The 20702-nt window shown below is 36.4% G+C and overlaps 1 protein-coding gene across 1 annotated transcript in view; it reads left to right on the top strand.

The window, feature by feature from the left end:
- Positions 1-20702, top strand: part of CLASP1 (cytoplasmic linker associated protein 1) — a 273270-nt gene that overhangs the window by 151018 nt on the left and 101550 nt on the right. The window contains exons 15-20 of the mRNA XM_070730165.1: positions 1006-1076; positions 4112-4171; positions 5236-5313; positions 6088-6255; positions 6563-6612; positions 7696-7866. Of these exons, the coding sequence (XP_070586266.1) occupies positions 1006-1076; positions 4112-4171; positions 5236-5313; positions 6088-6255; positions 6563-6612; positions 7696-7866 (598 nt within the window). The remainder of the gene's footprint in view (positions 1-1005; positions 1077-4111; positions 4172-5235; positions 5314-6087; positions 6256-6562; positions 6613-7695; positions 7867-20702) is intronic.

Genomic DNA, 20702 nt, shown 5'->3' with positions numbered 1-20702 from the left:
TCATTTTAGGAGGATGCCTGTATCCTAGTTTTTGGGGTCCACATAGAGACCAAGACACTACATGTATTCATTGTTTAATTGATTTCATTGGCAGTAATAGTCAACAAAGAGCATTAAGCATGTTTGTGGTAAGGCAAAATTCTAGTTTGATATAACATGCAGCTGGACTCTTTCTTGAATAACCAAAATTTTGAAGATGCAAAATTAAAAAACATAGAGCTGGGCTTATTTATAAATTGTTGATAAAGTATGATTCAGAAAGTGAGCAAGTCTGCATGATTTAGTAGGCAATGGATTTAAATAGAACCAACTATGTGCAACAATCAAAGTATCAGTGGAAGAAAAATATAAATCATCCATTAAGTTTTATATTTAGAAAATTAAGTATAAAATATTCTGCTGTTTTATTACTGCAGTACTGATGACTAAACTAGAAAAATGGTTCTCCTAAAAATTCAGGAAGTAGGTTGATTATTTTTTCACATTTGGTGACTGTATTGTAAATTCCAACTCTGGAAAGTAATTTGTAACAGCATCAAACACATTTTAAAGGATTATTTCCTGTAATCCTTCAGTTTTTAATTAAATATTATCAAGCCTTATATTTTCATTAAATATACTGAATTAGCTTTGCATATGTTAAAAGCTGAAATAATTTTTTATGCCGTTCGTATGGAAGTACGCTTTGATGTCAGAATTAACCTCAGATTTGAAAAACAAACTAAAAAGAATGTTAGAAGCCTGAAAATAAAACTATATTCCAAGACCATTTGCTTTCTTTTTAAAAACTTTCTGCTTCTTCTAGCAATAAGCAGGCATGTTAAATATATATATTGATTTGCTTGTTTTGAAAAATGGATCTTACTAGACGTAAGAGTGAGAAGACCAGTTCTGGTACTACAGATCTTTTTGAACTCTCTCAAGCCCTGTTCAATGTTTTCAATTTGATAATTAATTTGTTTAAGATACTGCTTTTTACATTTTATTTTATTTTTAATCCCCTAGCATACACACATACCTAGACTAATTCCCATCATCACTGGTAATTGTGCCTCCAAATCAGTTGCAGTTAGAAGGTGAGTTATGCATATTGGTCTGCATCTATGGTCTGCTTTATAACTTATTTAAGCAATTATATGTTTTTATGGAGTAATTATGAAAAACAGCTTGGTTTTAAGAATATTTAGTTATACTGGTAGGAATTTCTTTGCTTATTTCCCTCCTTTGCTTTGCTATTGCTCTGCTTTGTTTTGCTCTGCTTTGCTTTGCCTTACAACTATTGATGGAAAGATTGCTATTGTTAATTAATTTTTCAGTTTTGGAATCCTTTTGGTTCTGACTAGCATAAGCAGATGTGATGGAAGAGGGCTTTTTAAAAATCTCCATTTAGTGAAGAACCGGACCCATTTTTTAAAAAAAAGGCAACTACTTATTTATAAGTAAATACTTACCAAAAAACAGAGCCTAATTTACTTAAATGTAAAATTTACTAAAGGACAAATTAATTTTTTTGTGAAGAGAAAAATGTAATCTTCATTGGCCTTTTAATAAATGACTGCACAATAAATAATTGAGCAATAACCATGATCAATTGTGATTACCTCTTGAGAAATCTTGAATTGCGACTAAACAGAAAATACAAAAAAAAATATCCTGTTGGTATACTAGTAATGAAGATTAAAAAGAGTAATATGATAAAAAAAAAAAAGAAGTCTGAGCAATTACAAAGAACTTCTGGAATTAAGACAATAATTTAATACAGGCATTCCTTCATATATGACCATTCATTAAGTGTCTGAACTTACAGTGGAGCTGAATAGTGACTGTGGCCAACCTTGGAGTTCCACCTTCCCAGAGTCCCTGCAGTCATGTGATTGCAATCTGGATACTTGACAGACAGTTGCAGTGCCCCACAATTATGTGATTACTATTTGCAATTTCCCCTCCTTATTTCCCTAAAAGGTTAGTGGAAAAGCTGGCAGGAAGATAGCAAATCACTGGGTTAGGTTTCTCCTAACTGCACACCGCTGGCCCCTCTGTTGTCTTCCACTGGCCGCTGGTGCACCCAGCATACCCTCCCTGACCTTTACCACACCTTCCTTCTACCATCACTCATCTTCTCTAACCCATGCCCCGTCTCTTAGGCAATCTCAGCACCCCCCCCTTTCCCCCCACTTTTTTCTCTGACTCCACCCCAGGAGTGCCTGCCTGCTGACCTTGGAAGTTGCTTCACCTAATGCCTTGGGATTTGGTTAGGATGACGATGGTGATTGCAAGAGATTACCTTCATTAAAAAACACGGTCAGGTTCACTGCTTAGCAATGAACATTGTGATAAAAAGAAAAAATGGACAAATTGATGACTATATTGTAATGCATGATGATTTTACTGAGATTTACAGTAATCAAAAGAGAATTGGGAGAAAATATTGGCACTGAATGAAACAATTAAAAAAAGAAGGGGGTAACAGAGGAAGGAGGGGAAAAATTGAAGGTGGTATTGGGCAAATATTATTTAACAGGAGAGAAAAAACTTGGAGGGAAAGAAAATGGGAGTATAAACATAAAAAGAAGAAAAAGCAGGGAAAAGAGTCAGGAAAAGTGGGATGGAAACATGAAAATTGATGATTTAATAAAGAAGGGAAATAGATTTCTTTACCTGTTACTTCTCAATATTATTCTGGTATATTGTTATAATTATTATGAATAGTGAATAAGAATTAATTGACAGAGCAATGATTTGAAGGGTTGGCTGTACTAAATGAAGTTATAAATTAATTGGTGGAAGAAAGTATAATCTTTTAAACTATCACTGCTGTCTGTTGATTATAATGAACTTGCTGAAAGATTTCTGACAACTATGGTTGCTAGCGAATCAACAATAAGATGACTTTGTATATTTTATTTTTTCTTTCCTTTTTTCTTAGATTTTGGTATTATGATATATAACATTGTTATAATTGTTATCAATAGTGAAGATCTAATTGAAAGATAATATGATTGGATTAGGAGGCATAAGCTTGGATTAGATAAATATGATTATGGAATTAAAACAAAAGGATTGTTTATTCAATTTCATATTCCATAGCAGATAGATTTATTTCTATTAAGGGAATTTAGAATATAATCGTTGAAAGTAAGCACAAATTGTACAGCTAATGTGTTCACATATAAAGTTTTCCTGATACAGGATCTGAATAATTATCATTGTGATAAACCACAATGTAAGAACTACGATAATATTGATGATATTGATGTAAAATAAGATACAAGAGAATAGTACTATTGTTAATATACACAGGATAAGTTTACAGTTACATTTTGATTTTTTAATTGGGTGTTTAGAAATGGTTGGAAAAAACACAAACAAAAAATGAGCTAAGATATTAAAGGAAAGGAAGTAATAAGCCGTAAAACTAAGAAGCACAAGAAACAACAATTAGCTTTTAAAATCTAGCTGTAGCAACTAATCTGGAACAAAAATTGAATTGGCTGGGGGTTGACCCAGGAGACAAAACTAGGTAAAAGGAGGTAGCATGAGTTAAAATACATATACTGAAAGTTGAGATTTCAATATAATAGATAGGAGATTTAGAAATAAGAGGGGTGATCATGAAGCATTCTAGTCTGTCATGTAATTCTAATAGAATTATCCACTTAGGGAAGGATTTTGAGGGTGGATGAGAAGTAGGAAAGAAGGAGATAAAGGGGAGAGAGTAGAGGAAAAGTAGGAGAAAGAAGGAAGAAGGAGAAGGGAATGGTAGTAGAAGGAGGAAGAAGGATTAAGAAAGTAGGTAGTAGAGGCGGAATGGCCACCTGAGATAGAAAGAGGGAAGTGGAGAGAAGAACGTTGAATACAAATGAAACAATATAAAGCAAAATTGGAATGTGATCTAGTTTATTGTACTTGAGAAATGATATATGTGGAGAAATTATTATTATTATTTAAATAGCACATGATTTTCTTTAAAGTTTTTATTTAGTAGCCTGAGTATAGGATTCCTCAAGATACTTTTGAAATCACTGTTTCATGTGTAACTACTTATTTGATGTTAAGCAAGTTGTTATAGAACATTATTAATGACAATTACCTTTCTCTCTTTCTCTCTCAGGCGGTGTTTTGAATTTTTAGATTTAATTTTGCAGGAATGGCAGACACACTCTCTGGAAAGGTAAGATACAAACATTATGATATGTCACATACTGCTCCTCTGGCTGCATTGAGCCGGTTGTGTTGAATTGAGGAGATTTGGAACATGAGTTTAAAGTGGCTCCTTTCTCTCCTGCCCTCACAAAGGCAGACAGACATTCCCTCTGACTCCAAAAGAACAATAAATAGAGACAGGTCTGGCTTTACGGGGCTGGGGGTGGAATGGGGAGAATGACTAGTGTCTGAACTGTTTCCATCCCAACTGCTCTGTATAAGAACTGCTATGTGACTTGCACAATTGGTGCTTCCATTTTGATTGCTTTGTTTCTCCCTTCTTTCACCATTCATTCGGGCAACAGCTCAGCTCTTGAAGACTTCTCAAGCTGAAGAATGGGGTAAAATGCTTAATTAAATGCAGTGTGCAGGAAAGATGAGCAGAGGAGATGGAAATAATTTTTAACCTTTTTATTTTTTAAGGTGTCTTGTTTAAAATAAACCTGTTAAAAAGTTTTAAATAAACCTTTTTTGTTTGTAAAGGTATCTATTTAAAGAATGCCTTAGCTTTTTAGCCAAAAAGCCTCGCAAGGTATTATTCTGGCCCCTGGAAAAAATAGTGATTATCTTTGTGTAGGCAAATGCATTCAGGGCGTAAGGAAGTAGTTACAGAGAGTGCCCTCAAATATAAATATGTGAGCATACTTGTTGACCCACATAAGCATAGCAAGTTGGTATTGCAGAAGGCCTTCTGTATAGATCAAACGTTTGGTTTAAAACCACTCAATTACGTTCTTGTATGGCTTCAGCATCTTAATGTACTTTAGGGTCTCCATGCTTCTGTGGTTTTCATACACAAAAGAATGACCTCCAAGGAATGTTTCTTGGTATTTCTTGTAAAAGAGAATGAAATGCAATAAAGCTCAATGGTACAAACAAACACCCACACCTTCCAAAAGAATATTGTGTATCCAATTCTTTCAAATTCTGGGCAAGTGGATAAACGTCTTTTGAATTCCAAATGTAATGTTGGAAGATTGTTTCTTTTCTCCTTCCTCTGACAAGGTAAATAATGATGCATTCTAATTTCAGGCATGTATCAGTAGTGGCTGAAACCATCAAGAAAGGAATCCATGATGCTGACTCCGAAGCACGGATAAAAGCCAGAAAGTAAGTGGACATCTTTTTGCTTTAATTGTTCAGTCCATCAATAATCACAGGCTTTATAATGCTGTTCAGCTGAAAATTTATCCAGTAAACGATATTCCAGGGAAAGAACAGGACCAGACCATTAAGAATTCAGAAAATGGACCATGCTATAGTTAATAATGATTCTAAGCATTTTACTGAGGTACTTCAAAGTAAATTCCATCGGACTCATTGGAACTGTTTTCTGCATAAGCCAAATAAAACTAGTCATTGTTTTGGCTCTGTTTAATATGGTCTGTTCAGAAAATTAAAGTGGGAATTTGGAAAGAAAAATCTTGATTTCAACATGCTCATTGCTTTAGTACTCCTGAAAGTCCAGACTTTTGCATTCGATAGGGTTCTTAATGTTCTCTTTTCACTTTGGAATTTAGAACTTGCTTTAATTTTAACCGTAGAAGAGAAATCCACCTATATCTACATTCAAAATATCAATAACTAATGGCAAAGTGGAAGCTCATTTAAGCTTATAATCTGCTCACTTCTTTATTTGTTTATAATAGGAAATGGATTGTCCCCTAATTTTCCAGTTTCTGCATCCCTACCAAAATGTTAAATTCTTTTAAGCAGTGTTTGGAAAGCCAAATAATGTGTGTGAAAATAAATAGTTTTGTCACAATTATACAATTAATTTTCTCTGCTGTTTTCTAGTTTTTTCCTTAAAATCTGTTAGGACTTTCTAAACAGTTAGAATCTTACACACTAGTATCAATGATCATTTTAAATTTTTATTTTCAGGTGTTACTGGAGTTTCCACAATCAATTTAGCCGAGAAGCAGAACATATGTTTAATTCCCTGGAATCCTCATACCAGAAAGCCCTGCAGTCTCACTTGAAGAATTCTGATAGCATAGTGTCTTTGCCTCAGTCTGATCGCTCCTCTTCTAGTTCCCAGGAGAGTCTCAAGTAAGCCTTCCCTTCCACTAATGTATTGCTATTGGATGAACTTAATACATTCGAGTTATCCCTTCCTCATCTATAAATTAGAGCCTTTGCATTTTGGGAATTTAGACATGGAGTCTAAAACTGATTTTGCTTCCTTGTTTATTTTTGTTTCTGTACAGCATTTTTGTAGGATGATTTAAAGTGATTACTGTAGAAAAGTATAAATACAAGTAATATAGAATAATTCATCAATATTTATAAAGGATGAGTTAATAGTTAATATAAAATTCATTCTGGAATGAAATCCATTAATTCTATTCCTTTTTAGCCGTCCATTGTCTACCAAAAGAAGCCCAACTGGAAGCACTACTTCACGAGGTAAGAAGCCAGGAGAAGAAATGGTCAGATGTGAGGCAGAATAAGCTCTCCCCTTCTTGAAAAATAAGTAAATTTTACTCATATTGCTATATTAATTTTGCATATTACTTTTATAAGTTAAACACTGGGGGCCTAAGACAGAATGGTTCTAAATATAAAATGGTTGAATACTTTAAATTTAAACCACTGGGAAGAAATATTGAAAATATGAATTGCTTTATTCTTGAGCAAATTTCATTCTTATGTGTAATGATGGATGATGGTGACAGAATACTGAAAGCAAATTCTAAGCTCAGATATGGAAGGTGTGTATGAATTCTCAAAATATTCTTAATATACAGTATATGTGCCAAATGTTACTTTGACATACACCATAAATGCCACGTTTGATTCGAAAAGTTGTGTCCAGCATGGATGTACTAATCCCTGCATAATGCTGGTTACTACAATCATAAACAGCAAAGAAGATTTGATAGCAATCAATCTCTGATAGAGATAAAAAATCCCACTACTTGCTGAGCATAGCCCTATCAAACAAAATATGGGATATGAAGTAGGTCAGTGTCTTGTCCTGTCATAAATTCATAATGTGCTGTGGAGAAATAACTCTGCTATGCAAAAAGTATAACATTTCTGTTTGGGCTCTAAATATAATCCACGGAGAGGGGCGGCATACAAATCCAATAGATAGATAGATAGATAGATAGATAGATAGATAGATAGATAGATAGATAGATAGATAGATAGATAGATAGATAGATAGATAGATAGTCTGTTAAATAAAATACATTTTAAGTGGTAAACTCAGGATTTATGATGGTGATGTGAGTTTCCAAATTGTTAAAAAATGTTGGAATATAATGGATTTTGGAAAGGCCCTTGATTGCATTTACAAGTCTTAGCCAGAATTTTATTATGTTGAAATTACATTTTTATTATGCTTAAATGTTTATGTGCTTTAACATAAGTTGAAAATATTTCCTCTTCATTCAGAATGAATTGGAATAATATTCTGAAGACATCATGGTAAGAGACTCCTGGGATAGATTTATCTATAACTGTTGTTATTCTCCTTCCTTAAAGCTTCTACAGTTAGTGTGAAATCTGCGTCAACATCAGGGTCTCTCCAACGTTCTCGTAGTGACATTGATGTGAATGCAGCAGCCAGCGCCAAATCCAAAGTATCATCTTCTGGTTCAGATTCTCCCTTCAGTTCTGCTGCAGCCCTGCCTCCAGGCTCATATGCATCACTTGGTAGGTGTATTTCATTTTTTAACAAAGAAGATACATAGATAATCAGGACATCAGGAGAAGGAGGAAATTTTTGTTTTAAGAAACATAGATTTAAAGAGGAATGTTGTTTGAAAAGCAGTTCTAGGCTAAACCCACATATTGCACTGCATCCATAAATAAGGATTTACAAGCCTTGGTGGTTGGGGTCACCCAATGCAACAATCCAAAATGAATGTTTTGTTCCAGGTGTGACATCAGATGGCATATAGTATGTGGAACAAATGCAGTAAACACTGTTTAATAACTTTTAGATAACTGACTTAGTTTTCAAAAGTAACCAATGAATTGAGGGAAAAGGTATTTTTGATGGTGTTTATTAGAATTCCCTAGCAAGAATTCTTTAATAATTCAGGAACAACATAATCTATTATTAAAAAACTGCAAGAGGCATAACATGGGAAATATCCTATCCTGTTATTTTCAGAAAAATGTTCACTTGAACTCACTGTCTAATCCAAGAATAAATATATATATTACAAAAAGCAAATAGATTTCAATCAAATATATCTCAACAACACATTCGTATTGCTTATTATTCATGGCCACCTCAATTTATATTAATGTCTGACATTAACAAAATTAATTTAGTTGAAGGACAATAGCTACTTTTGTAAGAAGCTGTTCTTACAGCTTGGTGATTATATTAATGGCAACATGGTGTTTTTACAACCGCTAATGATCTATGAGACACCATTGCAGTATGTAGCAATAGTACCTCTTCCACCACTGGCATTTTAAAAATATGAGTTGTGCCAACATGATAAACTATACCTGAAATTTGCTGAAATTTGAGATACCGTACAAAGCTATTTTCATCACAAACAGATAAGTCTCCTGAGACCCCCCCCCCAGGTGATATTCTGCCTCTGTGGGTGATGCCTTCGTGTGGAGAAAATAGGCAGAATCTAATCTTCAATAACAACTCTAAGGGGAAGAATTATCCTGTCCCAGAGACTGATCTTCTCCAGGGCCTGATTCTCCCAACAAAAGTGGTTCCTGTTTGGAGAGTGAATTAATAGCTTAAAAGATTTCTGAGGCCATAAACATTCTGAAGCAATTAAAAAAATGATGCAGGTTCATATCGCTCTCCCATTTCTGGTCGAAAAGTGTAAAAGAAGGGAGAGAAGAGATTCTGATTCCATCAAAAATAAGAAAGGAGTTTGCAAATCTAGGAATTGCTCCTGTTGGTCCTTCCAAATTCATCCTCTTTCCAATTCTCACAGAATCCCAAATTTCCTTTCCTGAGAATTTCTCTTAGAAAAAAGGCCAGAAAAATGAATACCACAAGTGCTGTTTTAAAGAGGGGAACTATGTTAGACAGGGCTTTTGATAATAGTTTAAAATTTCTTTTAATCCTAAAATGTTGGAGGCAGGAAGCTTATAATAATAATAAAAAATCTCCTTAAGAAAACTGTTTCTTAGTAGAAACAAAAAATAAAAGGGTTTCCTAATTCAGGAAAGGATAAATTTAAAAGTGTAGATGGTATTATTCTTTTGCCCAATCTGCTCAGGAGTAACCAGACCTAGATTGTCTAAAAATTCAGGGCCTTCGGTAAATCCATTCTCTACTAGTGCTCTCCCCCACCCCAACCCCAGAGATCAAAAGAAAACATCAGCTACAGACTACTTTTATACATTTATATGATAAGGAAGAGGCATCACCACTTAACAATGTCAAATTATCAGGATTTTCTTAAGACGACCAGCATCTTTGGTAAATCGGTGCAACAGAACAAGTGTAAAATTCCACAAATGTGGAATTTATTTTCCAAGTTAAATGGAGGCATGAGGGTTACACTACATCTGAGGTTGTTCACAGAATACCCAGGAGAGAGATGCTTCAAAAAAGAAATACTAAGGTCAGTTTTGTCGACAATCAATATGCAGTATTTGGTAGTCTCTGCATATTTAGAAGCATCTTACGTTCATCACTTGATTAGAAAAGAAGTTCTGCTATGATAACATCTCTCTTAGTATTAGATCTTTCTTTTCTGGTTAATTCAAGCACCACATGAGATTAGTAACACCTGTGGCTCATTTACAGTTTTTGTTTCTCTATTTAGCCAGCATTTTGATTTCAGCATCACTTGGACCACCTTCTACAGGACCCAATTGTCTATCTTATGAACCATGGTGTCGAGTGTTAGAATGTAATACTGCAGGCTACTTCTGCTGACTGCTGTCTGTCTGCAGTTCGGCAGTTCGATTCTCACTGGCTCAAGGTTAATTCAGCCTTCCGAGATTGGTAAAATGAGGACCTAGATTGTTCTTGGGGGCAATATGCTGACTCTGTAAACCACTTAGAGAGGCTGTAAAGTGCTATTGCTATTCCCAACTGTCTACCCGAAACTGAACAGAAATGGTTACAGTGATTTTCAGATAAAATCCACAAAATTTACTTTTCTAGGGGAGAGCTACTAATAAAATGTATAAGAAACCTTTTTAATTAACTAAAAAGTATAATCAAGTCAGGATTTTTCAGTGAAATACCCTAATTTCACAAAATGTTTGATAGAAGTGGCCATAGTTGATAATTTTCTGATCTTGGAATCTAAACTGGGTCTTGACTATGCCCATTTTCTTTGTCTTTTGCCTATTTGATATTTTGAAATTACTTACACTATTTCGTGATAAACAGAATACTTTTTAAATATTTAGATAGATCCTTGATATCACAGAAAATGGATGAAAGTCCTCTTTTTTGACTGATTTTTGACTGATTGGCAGAAGCATCCATGGGGAAATGGTAGGGACAAGTAACAAAAACACTCCCATGTTGCAAGTGCTATTTTTGTTCCCTTGAGTTGTCATCTTGCATGCACACATGAAAAGGGAAGGGCTTATAACATGATGCTGCTTTTGCCGTTTTGATGAAAACCTGTCCTATAGATACAGTATCTCTAATTACTAGTTTTGTTTCATAGTGTTCAGGTATGTAAGATATCTGGGTGATATTTTATTCTGGTATCACAATAACATTGGAAGCTTCGACACCTGCATTTTCTTAAGCGGCCCCTCCAGAGTTTCCATAAATGTATATTTATGGTAACAAAGTACATGGAGAAAAACACAACGAACAAACAAAAAGCAGAACTAATTTAGGACTTCTTTGTTTTTTGTTCAGACCTACTCATACTTGAGCATGAAATACTATGTGCAACAGCATTAAAACAGTAAAAGGAGTGATTATGTTAGCTGCTTATATTAACAGCACATTATGTGGTCATTGTTAGTCAACTGAAGCTGCTATTACAATTTGGTTCTGTGCTGAAGAGATATCTGCTCAATTAGTAGAAGAATGAATACTTATAGTTTTCAGGGTCTGCTAAGTAGCATGTATAATTTATTTATTTATTTATTTGATTTTATTTATTCGATTTTTATGGCACCCTTCTCCTTAGACTCAGGGAGGCTTACAACATGTTAGCAATAGCACTTTTTAACAGAGCCAGCATATTGCCCCCACAATCAGGGCCCTCATTTTACCCACCTCAGAAGGATGGAAGGCTGAGTCAACCTTGAGCCGGTGATGAGATTTGAACCGCTGACCTGCAGATCTACAGTCAGCTTCAGTGGCCTGCAGTACAGCACTCTACCTGCTGCGCCACCCCGGCTCACTAATTCTAGAAGAAATGCATCAGAATGTATCTTGTGTGAAAACAAGAAAATAGGTGAAGGAAATCTTTTTGTGGTTCTGCTCTGTTAACTAATTTAATTTACTTTGTTTGACTGATGTGCTTTCCCCCTCATTTGTGATACTAAAGACACCCTGCCCACTTTTGCTGATATTACTAACTATTCCCTCTTATCACTCTCCTTATTCTTTTAATTTGCTTAAAGATGGTACTACCAGTAAAGCTGAGGGTAAGCTGTCTGTATAACAGGTCTGTCTCTAACTTTACCAGGTCTCTGTTATCACCCAAGTGCTCTCTGGTTTTCATCCGTGTCTGCTGGTATCTTTTGCATGACTCTTGCATGGTGTTTTGACTCTTTCCTCATGTTGGAACTATTGTATGCCTTTATTGTCTCTTTATCCTAACTCCTAGGCACAACTTAATTTAATTTATTCAATTTAGGCAACATCTGACTCCAGACTCTCTGGGCGCTCACAATATAACAAACAGTAAAGTACAGTATGTGAATAATAACAAACAACAAATTAAGAATAAGAATGATAAAGAGCAAGAAAATAAAATAATCAGTTACACAGTATGTTCCCCCTACTCAGTAGGTTTATTAGACATGAATAAGATGCAACTTTTAACTCATTCGTGAATGTCATTTTGCTATACCATTAGATATAAAACAAGAAATTTACATCTCACATATATTTTACTTAGATTTAAATTTATATACCAGATAATAATTTAATAATAATAATTTATTAAATTTGTATGCCGCCCCTCTTTGATGAATATCTGGGATGGAGAAATGAATATGATAGACTTTTTATTTCTATAAGAAAATTACTCTGCAGAATGTTAAAAGTTACTTAAATTCTAGTTGTTTTATTGGTTGTAAAGAAATAGTAACTTTTGTCCTAAATAGATGGCTTTGTTTTCATTATGGTTCTTGACCATTGCTGCACTAAGGTTGGATTTTTTCAAACTGAGTTTTTCAGACTGAATTATCATTTTTGTTTAGAAATTAGAAATGGTGTATTCAGATTTATTCCTGCACAATTTATTTTTATCCCTCCATAATCAATTTCAACAGTACTGTATTGCAGAGGCCCCCAACCTCTGGTCTGTAGCCCAGTACAAGGCTGCAGCCCATTGAGAACCAGGGAAGTGTGGGTGAGTTGCATGTATATGCACAAAAAGCTGCTTTTGTGAAAGCTGCACACACGCGCAACCATCCCCATTCCCCCTGTCACTACCACCACCTCTGCCAGTCCGCCAAGCCAAAAATTTGGGGGTCACTGCTATACTGTCATGCCTATATACAGACATACACATTACATTACTCATTTTTGGAGTAAACAACTTTATGTTAAGTGCAGAAGAGAATAAGAGACAGACAAGGAAATTAAAGCATGAGGTTAAAAAAATATCTCATTTACATCAAACATTGCACTTCATCTTTATTATCCATCCTTGCAAACCACATTTGTTCTATCATGTTGATACACTAGTTTATATATCACATTTTGCTTTTTGAAGTTTGTTTTGAGGATCTTACCAATTTTATCACTCATTTATTTGTTTAGCAATTTTATCTTTATTTGCCTTCATCTCAGTACAGTGTTCCCTCGCTTTTCGCGGGGGATGCGTTCCAAGACCGCCTGCGAAAGTCGAATTTCCGCGAAGTAGAGATGCGGAAGTAAATACACTATTTTTGGCTATGAACAGTATCACCAGCCTTCCCTTAACACTTTAAACCCCTAAATTGCAATTTCCCATTCCCTTAGCAACCATTCAGATTATTACTCACCATGTTTTTAATAATAATAATAATAATAATAATAATAATTATTATTATTATTATTATTATTATTATTATTATTATTATTTATTGGATTTGTATGCCGCCCCTCTCCACAGACTCGGGGCGGCTAACAACAGTGGTAAAACAACATAAACAATCCAATTAATAAAAACAACTAAAAAATCCTTATTATAAAAAAACCAAACATACACACAAACATACCATGCATAACTTGTAATAGCCTAGGGGGAAAGGATAACTTAACTCCCCCATGTTTATTTATTAAAGTTTATTTTAAATTTTTTTTATTAAAGGCAGACGAAAGTTTGGCGATGACATATGACATCATCGGGTGGGAAAAACTGTGGTATAGGGAAAAAAACCCGCAAAGTATTTTTCAATTAATATTTTTGAAAAACCGTGGTATAGACTTTCCGCGAAGTTTGAACCCGCGAAAATCGAGGGAACGCTGTATATTGTATACTCCGTATACTGATCACTCTCACTTCTAATATATTCAGTCAATATCCACTTAGCATGTGTTTGTTCTTAACTCTACAGTAATGCTTGTTCACTTTTTGGAATTTTCAATATTTCTATATAAATACAACCTGAAAATTTATTCTCATCACAAGTCCTAAAAGTAATTAAAGAAAACCCAATTAAACGAGTCAAAAGGAATACTCATCTTGGAATATTACATGCCTTGCTCTTGATGTCATCTTGGTTAATTGACTACTTCTTGAGGGGGTAGGGTGGACAATGGTATTGAATTGCTTTCATTATCGGTCTACCTGATAGTGAATTGGCAGGGTTGAAACTCTTTGGAAATAGTTTTGTAACTTTTCCAACTGATGAACATCCACAACTCTTGCTGTTCAAAGGGAGCATCCTAGTTACTGAAGACAGGTTCACACATTTTTGCCCCACAAAAATAAGTAGATTTGGATTATTTTCTTTTCTTTCCCTGTGTTTTTGTCTCATTTAATTGGATTCCCTTTATCTAATTTTAGGACTTAATGTAAAAAAAAAAAAAATCTTTAGTCATATTCCAAAAGGATTCACAAGCACCACAAAAGGGTCAAAAATTAACAGGTGCTAGATCTTCAAATGCATACAGTGTTCCCTTGCCACTTCATGGTTGACCTTTCACGGACTCGGTGCATCATGGGTTTTTATAAAATATTAATGGAAAAAGTATATTGTGGATTTTCGCTACTTTGCGGGTTTTCTGTGGAACCCACCCACCTGAGACGCTACTTGCCTACATGAGATTGTAAATGATACACAATTGGTTGATTGATGGAGAAGTGACTAACCAGAGAGTGCTGCTTTGTATCCCAGAGCCTGATTGGCTCAGTACAGTAGCATGTTGTTTACTTTTCTTCTGTGCGCAGCTTCCCCATCTCTGAGTTTGCTCCTATACTCAGCCATTTCACATGGAGCATTGTTTCATCGCGTAGGTTTAGGAATTCAAAACATTTTACAGTAAGTGTAAAGGTACAATACCTGCACAGAACAGTGTGGGAATGGTTATTAAGGGAATGGGAAAGGTTTATGTAGCGTAAAAGTGTGGGGGAAGGTTTATAAAGCCTTAAAATAGTGTATAAATACTTAAATAAATATAGCGTCCCTACTTCGCAGATTTTCGTTTATCGCAGGTGGTCCTGGAGTGTTAACACCCGCAATAAACAAGGGAACACTATAGTTGATTCATTGTGTATTTACTACAGATTATGGGGTTTTCAGCCAACAGCACAATATTGTCTCCGTACAAAACCATACACACCTTCATGTCTCCAACCAACACATCTGAAATGTGATCCTAAATGTTCTTTATACAAAATATATAGTAGAATTTGGAAACAAATTTGCAATAAAGGAGGTATCACAAATCTTTGTCTTATTTCCTGTTAGTGTGGAACCATTCATCTAATATTCCATTTTTTCTTATTTGTGCTTTGTTTCCACCATATGTCACTCTTATTGCATTTATCAATTAACATTCTCTGTGTATCCATACAAATCATTCCATAATTCAGTGCTATTAATCATAGTAAATAAAAAGATGATTTTGAAGGGGTTTGATCTATTACCAAGGCAACAGCCAGATAACTTGACATTTGCTAAGAAAGTAGTTTATGAACATGCATCAGACAGTCCTCCCACCCAATCCCCCATTATTATTAAAAGGCGAAAAAGAGATCTGCAATATTCTGTAATAATAGCTGCTCTAATAAAAGTAGTTTTAGATTTGTATGGTATCTGTTTCTTAGTGTAATCCACAAGGTTAGAGCTGGCATTAATTTTATCTTTCAGTTAACAATTATTTCTTTTTCTAGTTATCTTTTTTACTTGTAAGCTGCCCAGAGTTGCTATGGAGTCAGGCAGCCTCAAAATTGCATTCAGCATCAACAACTAGACACAAGAAGTTTTCCCCCGAACGCCATCACTCTACTAAACAAATAATTCCCTCAACACTGTCAGACTTTTTACTAAATCTGCACTTCTATTTCTACTAGTTTTTCTCATTATTCCTATCATACCTTTCATCCCACTTAGGACTGTATGACTGTAACTTTTTGCTTGTATCCTAAGATTTTTATTAATATTGATTCTTTCTTCATTGCTTATTTGACCCCTATGACAATCATTAAGTGTTGTATCACATGATTCTTCACATAGAAACGTAGAAGTCTGACGGCAGAAAAATACCTCATGGTCCATCTAGTCTGCCCTTATACTATTTCCTGTATTTTATCTTACAATGGATATATGTTTATCCCAGGCATGTTTAAATTCGGTTACTGTGGATTTACCAACCACGTCTGCTGGAAGTTTGTTCCAAGGATCTACTACTCTTTCAGTAAAATAATATTTTCTCATGTTGCCTTTGATCTTTCCCCCAACTAACTTCAGATTGTGTCCCCTTGTTCTTGTGTTCACTTTCCTGTTAAAAACACTTCCCTCCTGAACCCTATTTAACCCTTTAACATATTTAAATGTTTCGATCATGTCCCCCCTTTTCCTTCTGTCTTCCAGACTATTCAGATTGAGTTCATTAAGTCTTTCCTGATACGTTTTATACTTAAGACCTTCCACCATTCTTGTAGCCCGTCTTTGGACCCGTTCAATTTTGTCAATATCTTTTTGTAGGTGAGGTCTCCAGAACTGAACACAGTACTCCAAATGTGGTCTCACCAGCGCTCTATATAAGGGGATCACAATCTCCCTCTTCTTGCTTGTTATACCTCTAGCTATGCAGCCAAGCATCCTACTTGCCTTTCCTACCGCCCGACCACACTGCTCACCCATTTTGAGACTGTCAGAAATCACTACCCCTAAATCCTTCTCTTCTGAAGTTTTTGCTAACACAGAACTGCCAATGCAATAGTCAGATTGAGGATTCCTTTTCCCCAAGTGCATTATTTTACTTTTGGAAACATTAAACTGCAGTTTCCATTGCTTTGACCATTTATCTAGTAATGCTAAATCATTTACCATATTACAGACCCCTCCAGGAATATCAACCCTATTGCACACTTTAAGTCATCAGCAAATAGGCAAACCTTCCCTACCAAACCTTCCCCTATGTCACTCACAAACATATTAAAAAGAATAGGACCCAGAACAGACCCTTGTGGCACACCGCTTGTAACCTGTCTGCTCAGAATACTCGCCATTAACAATAACTCTCTGATATCTATGCTTCAGCCAGCTTGAAATCCACTGAACTATCCAGGGATTAAGTCCAATCTTCACTAATTTATCTATCAGCTCTTTATGTGGAACCATATCAAAGGCTTTGCTGAAGTCCAGATAGGCAATATCCACGGCACCACCTTGATCCAACACCTTTGTGACATAGTCAAAGAACTCAATGAGATTAGTCTGACACGATTTGCCTTCAGTAAAGCCATGCTGATTTGGGTCCAATAAGTTATTGTTTTTTAGATGCTGATTTATCCTCTTTTTGAGTAGAGTCTCCATCATTTTAACTACAACTGATGTCAAGCTAACTGGCCTGTAGTTACCAGCTTCTTCTCTACTGCCCTTCTTGTGGATAGGCACAACACTGGCCATTCTCCAATCCTCAGGAACATCTCCTGTTAACAGGGATTGGTTAAACAAATCAGTCAGGGGGGTAGCAATGACAGATCTGAGTTCTTTAAGAACTCTGGGGTGGATGCCATCTGGACCCATTGCCTTATTTATCTTTAATCTTTCAAGTTCTTCTAAGACATCGACTTCTAAGATCACTGGAGCTGAATCCGTACAGCTGGAAGCAATGCTATATCCCTCTATAGTATTATTTTGTAAGGTGTCTTTTGAGAAAACTGAACAGAAGTAGCTATTGAAATGGTCAGCGATCTCCTTATTCCCATGTATAAAATGTATATTTTTCTCTTTTGTACACTGAGAGCATATGCACCAAGACAAATTCCTTGTGTGTCTAATCACACTTGGCCAATAAAGAATTCTATTCTATTCTATTCTATTCTATTCTATTCTATTGAATCATTTATTGTTTACTTTTTATTGTTTTTTTCTTGGACACAAATATTTACAGCAATGATTTCACATTCAAATCTCTAAAATACTGCTTCTAGAATTTCATCCAGAATTTCTTTGGTTTTCTCACAAATCTTTTGATGATTTTTAATATTGAATTCCATTCACTTGTGTATGTGTTTATCTTCTAATACTTTCTTCATACAAACTCATGGCCATGGTTCTAATTTTACATTATTTCTTTCATATATTTCATGTAAAGTTCTATCCCAAGATTCACTTTAGATATTATTAAATAACTTGTAACAACTTGTATATCTCAAACACAGAAAATGTGTTCCTTCATAAATAATCAAATTAGTTATGTTTCTTTATTCATTCCTATGTTGCGTGTATTACAAATAGCCCTTTTTCTAAGGAAATATTTGCCAAACAGCCACCATTCTGATTCATTCTTGAGTCTCCAAATGGCTCAATCTTTTTCTGAATTATGTCATCTCTTTCCCACCCTATTCATATAACCTAGTCCAATACAGGTAGTTCTTGATCTAGGACCACAATTGAGCCAAAACTTTCTGTTGCTAAGTGAGTTTTGCTCCATTTAATGACCTGAAACATTGAAGTTGTTAAATCAATAACACAGTTGTTAAATGAATCTGGCGTCCCCATTAATTTTGCTTATCAGAAGGTTGCAAAAGGTGATCACATGATCCCAGGACACTGCAACCATCATGACTAGTCATTTGCCAAACATCTTAATTTTGATCACATGACCATGGGGATGTTACAGTAGTTGTACGTGCGAAAAATGGTCATAAATCTCCTTTTTCACTGCTGTTGTAACTTTGGTCACTAAATAAACTGTTGTAAGTCAACAATTCCCCATATTCCCTTAGATTGCATTCAAGGGTTCAGAGTTTTAATTGAAATTCATCCCTAATTCTTCCCATGTATTGGACATAATATGTAGCTGTAAACTTTCTATGAGTTTTTGCTTTTATATCCCCCCCCCCCCAGCAACTTTTTGGATGACACAATTTTGTACATTCTGATATACAATTAAAATTTTTTGTTCATAAACCTATGCTTTCACTTTATGTATTTATCAACCCCATTCCTTAAGATAAGACCATCCTCATTCAGATCCATTACATTTTTAGTTTTTCATAATTTTACATATACAGTGATCCCCCGATTATCGCGAGGGTTCCGTTCCAAGACCCCTCGCGATAATCTATTTTTCGGGATGTAGTGGTGCGGAAGTAAAAACACCATCTGCGCATGCGCGCCCCTTTTTCCATGGCCGCACATGCGCAGATGGTGGAGTTTGCGTGTGAGCGGCGGGGAAGACCCGGGGAAACCCCATCTTCGGCTCCTCGCTGCTGCCGCACTGCGGAGCAGATCAGCTGTTGGGCGGCCGAAGGAACCTTCCCTGGGTCTTCCCGCCGCCCAGGCAAAGGGGAAACCCCAAGATCGCTTGCCGCTTGCCCGCCCGCCCGCCCGGCTGCTCGCTTGCTGCTCGAGAGCAAGAGGGGGAGAGATAGAGAAAGAGAGAGAAGGAAAGAAAGAGATGAGAGAGGGAGGAAGAGAGTGTGAGAGAGGAAGAAGCAAGAGAGAGAAAGAGAGAGAGAAAGAAAGATGAGAAAGGAAGGGAGTGACGTCATCGGGTGGAAAAATCGCGATATAGCGTTTCGCAATGATCGAGATCGCGAAACTCGGGGGATCACTGTACACAATTTATTATTTTTAATTCAATGTTTTTCATATTATTTAATGTTAGACTTCATGTGTAATCCAAATCATAGCCTTCCACATATCATAGGTATCACCAAAGGGTCCCACATTTTTTTCCTGTTGCCTATTCTGGCTTTAGTCAATCAAGACTTTTACATAATACTTTCTGATAAGATAGAAATACATAGACTGAGTTACTATCATAATTCCCTACTATTAGTTTTGGCATATTTTTATTAATATGCCACAAGTTCAATCAAGCATCAGTTTTATCCCTAAGCATGTTAAGGCTATACTATGCAAGCTAAAATCTCTTAGTCTAGCCTATAACAGTGGTGGCTAACCTTTTCGGCTGACCTCACCGATAGCCGAAATGGGAGTGGCACAAACCAGAAAAGCAGATGATCTTGCTCTTCCAGTTTCTGCCATGCATGCACACGTGAAGACCAACTGTCCAGCACACATGCGGCGGCTCCGCATGGCCTTTCAAGGGTTCTTGTGCCTCCCTGTCCGCTCCCCTTCCCATCAGGATGGTGGGACATGCCCACCAATAACCCAATTCTGCAGCCCCAGAGCAGCTGACCACCCAGCCAGCAAACACTGACCCTTGGCGCCTGATAGGAAAAGGAATGTTGCCTCCTTCCATTAGAAAGCTGAAGCCTTTTCCAAACCATGGAGGCAAGAGGCGTCGACATTCCGAACTATGGCCGGAATGAAGCATCCCTTCCCTATCGCTTCCTGGTTGGCGCGCCTCATATACTTTGGCGGCGTCTCCATGCTGTGCTGTCCTCCAGGCCTCCTGGGGCAGCGTGTCTCCTTTTCCTCCAGCATCCCAACTGGAGGCAGCAATGCGATATCTGCTGCCGCCACCTCACAGCGGAAAGAGCAGTGGGTGGGGTGGTAGCCACCCAGCCAACATACCCTGCCCTGCTGCCCCGTGCACCTGAGTCGGCCAGGTGCTCTGGCCTGCGGAGGAACATCGGAGCTATGCATCGGGCCGTGCAAGAAGCCCGCTCGGGCGGGGAGGAAGGAAAGCCTCGACCTGCCTGCCCTGGCTGGCACCTCTACTCCCCTTGTGGAATCCAGCGCGTGCATCCGCATTGGGCAGATGGGATGGTCTTAGC

Source organism: Erythrolamprus reginae, chromosome 1 (genome assembly GCF_031021105.1).
Source record: "Erythrolamprus reginae isolate rEryReg1 chromosome 1, rEryReg1.hap1, whole genome shotgun sequence".
NCBI classification, from domain to species: domain Eukaryota; kingdom Metazoa; phylum Chordata; class Lepidosauria; order Squamata; family Dipsadidae; genus Erythrolamprus; species Erythrolamprus reginae.
Note: the sequence above shows the minus strand (reverse complement) of the source record. Positions and strands in the feature narration are given on the sequence as shown.